This window comes from Mytilus galloprovincialis, chromosome 10 (assembly GCF_965363235.1).
Source record: "Mytilus galloprovincialis chromosome 10, xbMytGall1.hap1.1, whole genome shotgun sequence".
Classification (NCBI taxonomy): Eukaryota; Metazoa; Mollusca; class Bivalvia; order Mytilida; family Mytilidae; genus Mytilus; species Mytilus galloprovincialis.
In genome coordinates, this window is record NC_134847.1 from 21,634,700 (window position 1) to 21,647,812 (window position 13,113).

Sequence of the window (13,113 nt, forward strand, 5' to 3'; positions counted from 1 at the left end):
TTTTAAACACTTAAGTGTCTATTTCAATTGATTCAATTAGTTTATGTGAAAGAGTTTAACTGATTAAGTCATTAAAAACACTCTGATTCAAGCTTAAATATGACAAATCTATCAAATATGCCAAAAAACGTCACTTTTCAGATGGTGTTTGTCAAAAATGAAAGTGGCCACATCTGTGTTCATCCTCAACCTTTATATATGTTATGTATATCATTAAATACAACTTACATTTCAATATTATGAATGAACACGAATGCGGCCACTATTATTTTTGTCAAAAATGAAAGTGGCCGTATCTGTGTTCATCCTCAACCTTTATATATGTTATGTATATCATCAAATACAACTTACATTTCAATATTATGAATGAACACGAATGCGGCCACTTTCATTTAAGACCGAAACCGTCTAAAATTTAACTAAAATGCTAAAATTGTGAAGATTTCAGTAATTTAGCATGACTTAATGATGCTAGTCCTTGATATATGTGCATTGTATTGTAAAAAACAGCCCATACTTATGTAGCAGAAGCATTCTACTTTCCAGTAAATAGCTAAAAGATTACATTTTCACAATTTTGTAAAACTGCTATATAGTCTTACTGAACCTAGTCCTTTATAGAAAGACATTTCATACATGCCAACATCAATGATTTAGTTGATGACCATTATTTCTCCTGGTACATTGTATAAACAACCCATCAGTGTAGACATAAAACCAATACTTGTACCAAATATCCAAGCATAACCAATACTTGTACCAAATATCCAAGCATAATCAATACTTGTACCAAATATCCAAGCATAACCAATACTTGTACCAAATATCCAAGCATAATCAATACTTGTACCAAATATCCAAGCATAACCAATACTTATACCAAATATCCAAGCATAATCAATACTTATACCAAATATCCAAGCATAACCAATACTTGTACCAAATATCCAAGTATAAACACTCTGAATATACACGCCATAAAAGGCTATATTAAATATCAAAGACTTTGTAAAGTGGATAGTTGCACAACAACGGCAATGCTGTATATTAACATAATTCATACATATATCTTCACATATAATATATAATTTAAACATCAGTATCAAACAAAAAACTCTTCAAATATAAAGCTTAATAAGCTTTAACCAGAAGTAAAATTTACCAAGAAAATTTGAATGTTCAGATTGACGATGTCGTGCTGAATGATTACATGGGCAATAAAATACAGTGAAAATAATTTTGAAGCAGGAAAATCTAACGCCCTCTATGCTACATATGATGAAAACACCCAGGAGAAATTAATTTCACTCTAATGCACTGCCTGTTTAAACGAATGAAATTACAAATTTTCAAAGTTCAATATCCATGAAAATGCCATGTACAATTAGTTAAGATCGGTGTAAAAAAAGGCTTGTTTATTCACAATCTAGCCTCACTTTAAAAAGGTAACAATTGCTATCAGCAGAGCCCAGCTGATAAATGTCACCGACAGTTACAAAGACCAACCTTGTAGACAATAAAACTTTCATCATTTTCCTTTTAAAAAAAAAACAGAAATGACTGAAGAATGTTGCATTCCACAGTCCAGATTTTTATATAGTCAATGGGCTGGTTACCATTAATTTCTTATGTCTGTCATACATGAATGAAAAGAGACGAAGAATGTATGTAGGATTTTTGCCAACAAGTCAGCAATCCAATGACACAAACAACAAAAAGACAGAAATGTGTCATAACAATATTCTAAGTTCTAGATTGACACATATATTGACACATATATAATCTTGTAATTAACCTTTATTTCTTTTTCAGTTGAATATATAGTGATGCAGTTTGGCCGTGTTGCAGAGGACGTATTTACAATGGATTTTAATTATCCTTTATGTGCATTACAAGCTTTTGGAATAGCAATTAGTAGTTTTGACAGCAAACTTGCCTGTGAATAAATTCAGTATGAATGTATAAAATATCAGCTTTAAACTTATTAAAAGTGCTCATCTCCAGAGTTGGATACGGGATATGCATGAGGAAACATTTCTTAATTTAAAAAATTGCATTATCTGTTTACTGTGTGAAAGATTAAATTATGTGTCTTATTTTTACATACAATTTTATCGTCAGGTTAAATGATTCAGCAACTTATGTTTTATTTTAATTCTGACAATAAGCAGAATAAATTGGAATCTGTTTAGCAAGAGGCTATTAATAAAAGAACTATCTGCATTGCCAGCATTCAGAAATTGATAATGTATTATCAATATTTGGAAGCCATTTAATTTTTGTGAAATATTTGATTTCGAAGTAGTTGTAAAGTAAATTTATAAATTTACCCCTTCCTGTATGTCTCTTTTTATAAGAGTGACATTATTTTGACATCCTTCATATATATGTGTTAAGAATATCAGAGAATATTAAAGATTTACTTAAGAATTGATGTAAACTTGGGTGTTAATTGGTTGTTATTGAAGGCCCCAAGGTGTTAGATTTTTTATTGATTTAATGCTATTTTTTTTCTTTTTACTTTACTTAATATACTTAATGAAATTCAAAATTGGAAAGGATGGAATAGTTTGTTAATAGATTGTATTGATCATACATACCTGCCAACTGTCACTATTTGTGGGGGATTTCCCCCATGGAGGCTCCCAATTTGAAATTTTGAAAGTGAAATTTTGTCTAAATTTTCAAACTAAATAATCAATTTTACCATGCATATAGGATTGTAAAAGTATGAACAGGCGAATAAACATCTTTAAATAAATTAATTTGAAGGTCCGTTTAAAGGTTTTATAGGACTATGAATGCCATATTGAATGGAAAACCCCCATGAGCATTTTGAAATGTTGTCAGGTATGATCATATAGCAATGGCATCTGTCTATACTTTCATTTTGAGTCTCATTAGTTGGTTGTAGTAATGTTTACCCCTATTATGTTTTAAAGTTGAGATTTACAGAGGATCCAAATACATCAATTTCATTAGCAGCTATAAATAGATTAGTTTTAAGTTAGCATGTCAATGAGGTTGTATGAAATGTAATACATTATTATGGACATATGTTTGTTCTCGTCACTTTTTTAAATGTTGGTTATGTGCAATTATTTCATGTAAATTTGTTATATGTCAATAGCCTAATTTTCAACTCATAACTGGACAAAGTTTTTGGGTTATTGTTAAGGGGGCAAACAGATGCTAAACAGTTGAACTATGGTATATATTTGTGTTTTTATGTTATAAAATGCAGTACTTATATATGAATTAGCAGTGTGTGAAGTCTATAATATTTTGCCTTACTTGCAATTACTCTGGTCCAATTTTTATTTTGAATTTTAACTCTGAAAGTAGGGGAGATAAACAAAATAAGAGCTGAAAATAAGGTCTGTTTAAGGACTTGATGTTCATTTTTTTTATTGATGTGCTTTATCTTGTTGATTCTCATGACTAATTATATTATTATATAGTATTTATTTTAAATTATAGATCAAATTATATGTAATTATGTAAACATTGTAGATAATTTTATATTGAAATGTTGTTGCATGTACATAGATGTAAATACAGATGTCACCCCACAATAGTTTTCCAAACATACATATTAAAGTATTTCCCTTAAATCAAGCTTCGGTGCAGTAAATGAAGAAGAAAAGTTATTGCTTTCACTGTTTTTTTTTCTAAATTTGAATTTTTGCTTCAGAAATCAACCACATGCATGAACCAAGATAATTTATAATTACATGTTTGAAAATTTAGTTAGTATCAGTAAATTTGAAGGCAAATAATTCAGTCGTTAAGTTCTGCTTCTCTATGAATGATATATCTCCCTGATGCCCTCTTCAATGATATATATTGTAAATTATTTTCTTCTTTTGGTAACAATTGCAATTTTTTAATATAATTGTTTGAGAACATAGTATTTATCTTTGTGGGTAATTTCATCCGTCCTCTAAAGGGTACATAGTTTTTCTGCCATTTTTTGTTCAATTTTGAATATACTCTGCTGTCCATGCACAGTTTGACTGCTTAAATAGATTAACTAAATGTTGGTTAGAAGAACCTTGTCTCTTACTGTGGATTCATTATTATTTGTTGGATACCAATTTTCGTGGGTTTCGTGGGTACAAGTGAACCACGAATTCAAATGTTCAACAAATATCATATTTTCAATAGGCTTTGTATACAGAGATTGGCAAAACCATGAAATCAAATATCCACGAATATGCAAGTTTTCAGCAATCCACGAAAATTGATACCAACGAAAATAAATGAATCCACAGTATTCATTTTCTTCAATTTTTAGTTTTTGTTGGGATGAAGTTGATTTATTTGGCATTATAGACACTGTTTGTCTGCTAGTCTGACAACTTGAAAGCTTTTGTAGAACACACACTATTGAAATGCATAACAGTTGAACATTTAGGGTAAAAAGTTTCATTGCATTTTTTCTCTCTTCCTTACTAAAGTTTCAAGGCTAGAATAATTTAAATTTCCTAAATGTTTGTTTAGATATCATAAAAATATTTTTGAATCAATTCATTCCACTATTTGAAATAGAGTAAAGCATCATTTGTGTATTTAAGACACACAATACTTGCAGAGCATACAGCCTAAAACTTCAAACACATTAAGATTTATTGCCCATATACATGAACTTTGTTAGTGAAATTCTTATGTTTTATCATTTATGTTGACATGTGTACATTGTTTGACTTGACTAAAGGATAGGTTTATCCCTGCCCCCATTATCCATGACTAGTAGATAAATGTTAAAATATTTTAAGAAAATTTAAGAATCATACTCAATTTTTAATTTGAGTACATTCTCTTCAACTTTCAAAATTAACAAAAACTGAATATGTTCACAAAGGCTGATTCTATTGTTTGTATATAAATTGCAGAAAATTCAAACTTTTCATTCCTAATCATTTGAATTTGGTTTTCATATAACATTACTATTAGTGCTTAGTTTTGCCAAATATTATGCATATTTGATTGCCTATTCAAAATGTGTTATAGTTGTGAATATCTTGAGTACCCCTTGCAGTATAAACCATTACCAGAAGATAGTGTTGTGAAAATGTTTTAAATCTTGAGAAAAAAGGTCACACACATTTGAAAGTTGCCCTCCCTAGGTCCTTGTTTATGAATAATGTAAAGTTGTCAATGTCATATCTTAAATACTAGTACCTCTTAGGATTTCTTGATGAAATGCATACCACACATTTGTCAATCTCAAGAAGTGTACAGTGCCACACATGTCCTAGTGATATTAAATTTTTAAAGTTTTAAAAATTTGGAAGGTTGTAAAGATTGTTAGTGGTGCATAATTATGAAATGATATGCCCAATTAAACGTAAGGTCAGAATACATATGATATTTTTATCATAAATTCATTAGGCTGTGATATACAAGAGCTATACAGGATTTTGCACCTGATACTTTAAGGTTGTTTCAAGTATTTCATTTTCAGTGTTAGAAAATAATAGAAATTTGATGCATTGAGTAGCAGAATTAATATCAATTCCAAACATATCTAATTATTTTCCACCCTTTAAGTAACCATGGAAACATTTATTATCAATCATCACGGAGAGAAAAAAATCAAACTTGACTCAAAACTTGATCATATGATTTGCATTATAGTTTGTATTTTATTTTATTTGTTTTGTTATCTAGTCTTTAATATCCCACCACTCTAAATATCCGTCCTATTTTGTGAGATTATTAATATCTATATAATTTATATTTCAAAAATGGTTGTTATCATCAACTCTTACCTCTAGATCAATCCAAAAATCAAATAATCCTTTCATACGAAACGAAAGTTAAGTGTAGGTTCCTTATGAGAAATCATCTAGGGATATTTTTTAAACTTAATTTGAAGAGAAATGTAAATTATAAGAAAATGTTTGAAATGCACTGTGCAGTTATTTGTACTTAAGAAGCAGAAAACCTTGTTTTCTTACATATATCCTCTTCTACAATGTTTAAAAAAATATATACTACTGTGGATTCCTTATTATTTGTTGGATACCAATTTTCATGTGTTTCGTTGGTACAGGTGAACCACAAATTTAAATGTTCAATGAATTACCAATTTTTCAATAGGCATTGTATGCACAGATTGGCAAAACCACCAAATCAAATATCCATGAAAATGCAAATTGTCGTAATCCACGAAAATAAATGAATCCATAGTATAAAGTAATACCAATTATCATATGTTGATTATTCATTTATAGATGATTTGTTATTTTATTTTTTTTTATCTCATATTGAAGTAAATGTTTATAATGGAGCACTTGCATTATCCAAGTATTTGCTGGAATATCCATATCAATGTATCATATAAAACGTATATGAGGAAAGGATAAATTAAGTTCAGTTGGCCGCAATGAAGATATTTTATAATGCCTTTGATTTTAATTTAGTTTTTATTGAGGCCGGGGCTAAATCATTATTTAATACAAATCTGCCTGGTGTCGATCCGTTCACGTATTCAGAAATGTGAATAATGCAAATGCTCTAGTAATGGTAATGGTACTAAGATACATGTACTAATTTTATGTTAAGTTTTACTTTGGTTTTATATCACAAGCAGGAAACTGAAAAAGTTTCTTAGTTTAGGTATAATTTTGTCAAATATCTCATTTATATAAGATAAAGAAATAGTATAGGGAAAACTGACATTCCATCAAACACCGTCCATGTTATGAAAGTGCTGTCTTGTGAATTGTCGCAAGAAGATGATCTGAGGATAATAAAATGTTCACATAATTTGTCTTGTGTTACTTGATAATTATTGCATCTGTTGCTTGAAACAAAATGGATCAAACACAAATTAAAACATACTTGACATTCATACCACATCTTATTTTATGCCCCACCTACGATAGTAGAGGGGCCTTATGTTTTTTGGTGTGTGCGTTCATTCGTTCGTCGGTCTGTCCCGCTTCAGGTTAAAGTTTTCAGTCAAGGTAGTTTTTGATGAAGTTGAAGTCCAATCAACTTGAAACTCAGTATAAAATTGAGAATGGAAATGGGGAATGTGTCAAAGAGACAACAACCCGACCATATAACAGACAACAACAGAAGGTCAACAATAGGTCTTCAATTATACATGTTTCCTATGAAATGATCATTTTAATTTTAAAAAATGCCAAATTAGATTTTTGACCCCAATTTCATGGTCCACTGAACATAGAAAATGATAATGCGAGTTGGGCATCCATGTATTATGGACACATTCTTGTTATATTATGTAGTCTTCTTCAGAGTACAATATATTTACTTTAAAAAATTAAAGTGAGCATGCATAATATACTAAACTGGAAAGAATATAAGAAGTTTGACAAGATAATGATGACCATATGTGTTTTATCTTTGTTGATAAATTCAGATAATATACCACAAGGTATAAAGATTTTAAAACCTATTGGACAATTGAATATTTTTGTCATAGGAAAGAGCAACTTTTCCTTAAAGCAAGATCTTTGTGTCCAAATTTTATCCTGCACATATTACCCTTTTATTTGGATATAACAGTAAAAAAAAAGAAAGGGTTTGAATCCTTGATATCCAACCCACATTGACTGATTAAATATAACCCCTAATAAGTCATTGTCTCCATAGGAGCCCAAAATGACACAGAAATTAACAACTATAGGTCACCAGCAAGCGGGAGATTTCATCCTTTTAGCTGGAGTCTCCCACTCAAAACAGGAGGGTTGGCAGGTATGCTGTATGACTTTCAACAATGAGCAAAACCCATACCACATAGTCAACTATAAAAGACATCAAAATGACTAATGTAAAACAAGTCAAACAAGAAATAACTCACGGCCTAATTTATGTACAAAAATGAACGAAAAACAAATATGTAACACATCGGCAAACGACAGGCACATACCTATAGAATGTGGTGGGGTTAAACATGTAAGCAGAATCCCAACCCTCCCCTAACCTGGGACAGTGGTGTAACATTACAACATAAGAATGAACTATAAAAATCAGTTGAAAAAGGCTTAACTCATCAGATGAATACAAATAGAAATACTAGACAGAGCGGATGTGGCCGGTACTTGTATTTCCCAACAAAAAACACTAAAAAAAAAGTACAGATCTGAGAGTACTTGCTGTAACTCTCAGCTAGTTCAAAGCCACTAACAACTTATATCATGCATCTATAATATTTGGTGTAAGGTGTACATGTCCAACTGGTAGGTGTCATCTGACCTTAACCTCATTTTCATAGTTTAGTGGTTATACTTAAGTTTTGTGTTTTGGTCAATTTTTCTTGTACTGGATGCAATAGTACTACTTTAATTGATGTATGGAATGATTGTAAGATGTACATGTCCAATTGACAGGTGTCATCTGACCTTGACCTCATTTTAATGGTTCGTTGGTCAAAGTTAAGTTTTTGAGTTTTGGTCTTTTTATGCCCACGCCATAGTGGAGGGGGCATTAGGTTTTTCCCTCGTCTTCAACAATGAGCAAAGCCCATACCGCATAGTCAGCTATAAAAGGCCCCGATAAGACAATGTAAAACAATTCAAACGAGAAAACTAACGTTGGTTTCTGTTCTCTATCTTTAGTTTGCCTCAACCAAATGTTATGCAACTTGTATACAATGTGTGTTACCTCAAAACACAGATCAAGTTCAAATTTTGGGGGGTGTCAATTTTATTGTTCTAGAGTTAGTTATGCCCATTTACAAATTGAAAAAACAAATCATTTCTGTTCTCTTACTTAAGTTTGCCTCAACCAAATTTTATGAAACTTATACACAATGTTTACTACCAAATATTTAGATCAAGTACAAATATGGGTAGTGTCTCTTTCACCGTTCTTCAGTTATGTCCCTTATTTTATAACTTAATATGAAATGATGCAAGGCATCATCTGTCTCCCATGGACACATTCCCCATTTATTTTCTAATACTATATGCAATAGGTCAACTATATTTGGTGTATTAGTATTTTATGATGTACATGACAGTCTTGCAGGTTTTATTTGGCCTTGACCTCAATTTCATGGTTCATTGTTCATTGTTAAGATAATGTGTATTGGTCTGTTTATTTAAACCAGAGACATATATACACATGTATTTATGTCTCTGTTTGAACTATAAGCAATAGGTCAACTATATTTGTTGTATGGAAGGATTGTAAGCTGTAAATGTCTGCCTGGCATGGTTCATCTGACCTTGAAATCATTTTCATGGTTCATTGGTCAATGTTTAGTTTTCTTGGTTAAGTCTATTTCTTAGAAACTATAAGCAATAAGTCACCTATAACTAGTGTATTGAATGACTGTAAGGTGTACATGTAATTTTTGTTTGGTCTATATGACCTTGACCTCATTTTCTTGAATCATGTGATACTTGTAGTAAAGCTTTATATTCAGGACTATCAACATAACATCAATGGTGAGTAAAGAAGGCAAGACATTTCAGCATGTACTCTTGTTTAATTACTTATTAGATTCATAAATCATCCTGGATTTTTACCAACCATGGTCAGAAGCTTAATTAATAGAAAGTTTCTATAGGAAAATTTAAAAAATAAATCCCATTTTGTTCAGCCTACAACTGACCACCAATGTAGGCAAGACACTGCATGGGTTCCGCGGAACACTTACAAAGTTTTTATGCAAAAGACAAAAGAGGTTAACCCTTGTTCATATGTATGTCCATCTGAAATTACATCTTAACCAAATGTTTTGAAACTTTGCCCATCACCACCAAACAGATTACGCAGACAAGTTCAAATTTGGGTGGCATCTTTTTTGTCGAGCCTTTGGCTTTAGTCGAAAATGCAGACATAGCGATCCTATTTTCCAGCGGCGGCGTCCACAAATATTTACTCTGTGGTAAAAGTTTTTGAAATTTTAATAACTTTCTTAAACTATCCTGGATTTCTACCAAACTTGTACAGAAGCTTGTTTATGATCATAAGATAGTATCTCAGTCTAGAAGGAAATTTTGTTAAAATTTTGTACCTGTTTATCCCTATTTTACTTATAAATGGACTTAGTTTTTCTTCCAGTAAACATTACAGACAGTCTGCAGTTAAATTTTTTGACAAAACATTTATTAGATTCATAAAATATCCTGTATTTTTACCAAACTTAGCTTCTTACAATCAAAAGATAACTACTTGTCAAAAGGAATATTTTCATATTATTTTTTCCTCATTTTTGTTGAGCCTGCGATTAACAGCAAAAGTAGGCGAGACACTGGGTTCCACGGAACCCTTACAAATTTTTACCATTCTAGAGTTATAAAATAATTTAATTGAGAAATTTAACCGCCTAACTATAACAAGAAAACAATTTACGAAAAACAAATAGGACAGACATGCATGAGCCAACAACAACTATTGAACTACAGGCTCTTTTTAATTGGAAAAATTGCTCAATGAGCCATTTCTGAACTTTCTTTTCCCAAATAAAATGTTCTGAAACTTATAACCAATGCTTATTACCACCAAACATATAAAGTGCAAATCTGAGTGGCACCACTTTCACCATTTTGTGTTATGCCATTTTTATGCCCCCACTTGGCGAAGGGAGCAATAAGTTTTACTCTAGTCAGTCTGTCCATCCACCACAGTAAAAACTGAGGTCAACAAATGAATCCAAATCATTAGAGCTGAAATTGTTCTCATCTGTTCAAACAAGATTTTACTACAAAATAGTTGAAAATTGGATGATTCTGGAAGAAACTTTAGTTTGCCTCAACCAAAGGTTATGAAACTTATAACAATGCTTATTACTAGTATCACAAAATACAGATCAAGTATAAATTTTGATGGTGTCATTTTGACTGTTCTAAAGTCATGCCCCCGTTTTCAAATAAAAATTTTATTTAATTTTCCTTCTGTTCTCTAATTATACTTTTGGGGTAGTTTTACTACTGCAATCACTACCCAGTCAACACCGAGGTTGTGAGTTTGAACCCTGTCCGTGTGGTTCGACTTGACTCCAATCTTAATTGACTAGGAATGTCATTTTTCCTATCAAAGGACAGTGTTTTTTTCGAGCACTCAGGCTTCCTCAACCAATAAAAACTGGCCAGGCCGCAACGAAATAGCCCAAAAGTGGCACCGGTTAACTGAACACCAACAATCAATCAACCAGTCAAAATATTTTTTTTTTACATAAATAAGGCCGTTAGTTTTCTCGTTTGAATTGTTTTACATTGTCTTATCGGGGCCTTTTATAGCTGACTATGCGGTATGGGCTTTGCTCATTGTTGAAGGCCGTATGGTGACCTATAGTTGTTAATGTCTGTGTCATTTTGGTCTTTTGTGGATAGTTGTCTCATTGGCAATCATACAACATCTTCTTTTTTATAACTTTAGTTTGCCTTCACCAAGTGTAATGAAATTTATGCACAATGCTTCATACCACAAAATACAGATCAAGTTTGAATTTGGTGGTGTCACTTGTACTGTTTAGGGAAGTGTTATTTTGCAGGTTGCGGGTTGCAGGTCACACATATAAATATTATACATGTATATGTAAAAAGGTCATACATTTGGGTAATCAATACATTTAAAGTCTACCCCATGACTGATTGATTTACAAATAATTTGTTATAGTACACATACTGTAGGGTAGAAGTATTTTGTCAGTAATCAGTTGTCAGTATTTAATTTTGTCATGTTTTTTTTTTTTTATCATCTTCAAATTCAACAATCATAATTTATAGTTTTGGTGCTTACCCTACTGCTCATTTGCATTAATAGTTCTAAACTTTGAAAAAACTACCAATTGACATAGGCTGAACAGGTTCTATGGAACACATTACTCTGTCTTAATCTAGTTACATTTAAGAATTGAATGCATCTTTTTGTCACTTTATTGGGGTGTAAAAGCGTTGACCGAAGTACATTTTGTATGAAGCACAGTAGCGCATCATCCTAAAAATGTGCGCACGGTCAAGGCTTTTACATGTAAATTGATAGATTTCTATTTTTAGTTGAAAGTTTATAATTTTTACACCAGAAATTAAGCTGTTTAATGTATTTGGATACCCTGCCTTTAACATTGATAAAAGAATTGTGTAAGTTAGATTCAATCCCTCATGGTAATGTCCTTGTGATTAATCTACTACTTTAACCAGCAACCCCCAACCAGTAACCTGCAACCCGCAATCTGCAACCTGCATTTTAGACAATTTCGTTCATTTGTAGTATATTTAGTATTCTCAAGCAATTGTTATAAAATGCGGGGATGGTAAATAGCTTAACATATTGTGTATACTTTTGTCCATCGATGAAGTCAGTGACTAATATGATTCAAAAAACATTATCTAAGAGGCATTTTTTTTGTTTGGCTGCTGTTCTTTTGATTTTAGTGCAGTTAAATCCTTCGGATCATTGTGGGTGCCATATTTCCCATTTAGGTTTAAAACCTGCTTTGTATTTAGAAATAAGACGATGAGGTACGACTTCAGATTTTTCCCACTGCAGTAAATACCCATTGATGGCCTTCGGTTGTTATCTGCTCTTTGGTCAGGTTGTAGTCTCTATAACCAGAAGATTTGGACAAATGTGAATTAGAATTAAATCAAGTTCAGACAATATATTTTAAGTGCTAAGTTAGGTAAACTATCCTCCTTTAATAGTAGACTAATTGGACAGATAAGCAATCTATCTGTCTGTAGAATTAGGCTACTTCGAAAGGAGGGTAGTACACCTTACATAACAATGACTTCATGGTTCAGCTAGAAAGCAAGCTAACCAACGATATTACCTTTAGCTACACATTCATCGAAATTGGCTGTAACAAAGTCAGAAGTTTACTAACAACCAATAATGCAATCGGTTAGCAGACAGCTGGGTATAAACTCCATTAGCCATTGAGAAATCTGAACTAAAAAGTATTTTGTATAAGTGATTGAAGAGGGTGGTAAAGGCTTATTTTCGTGCAACGTGATCGCCGTTTTTTATTTGACGTTCAACATGTTTTTACTTTTTTATTTGACGTTCAGTCGTGCAAGATGGGTGCCTCGTTCATCGTGTTCTGCTTATTTAATTTTACATGCATCATGATTTTCAAAGTCTTATTTTGCGTGCTCGGTATTTTTTAAATAAAATTCAAACACT

The 13,113-nt window shown here is 31.7% G+C and overlaps 1 protein-coding gene across 9 annotated transcripts in view; it reads left to right on the forward strand.

Moving 5' to 3' along the window:
- The window catches only part of LOC143047156 (tubby-related protein 3-like), a 44,414-nt gene extending 37,638 nt beyond the window's left edge, over positions 1-6,776 (forward strand). For all 9 annotated transcript variants that reach the window (XM_076220118.1, XM_076220116.1, XM_076220120.1 and 6 more), the window contains one exon: positions 1,813-6,776. In XM_076220118.1, the coding sequence (XP_076076233.1) occupies positions 1,813-1,946 (134 nt within the window). In that variant the 3' untranslated portion in view covers positions 1,947-6,776. The remainder of the gene's footprint in view (positions 1-1,812) is intronic.
- Positions 6,777-13,113: the final 6,337 nt, after the last annotated feature.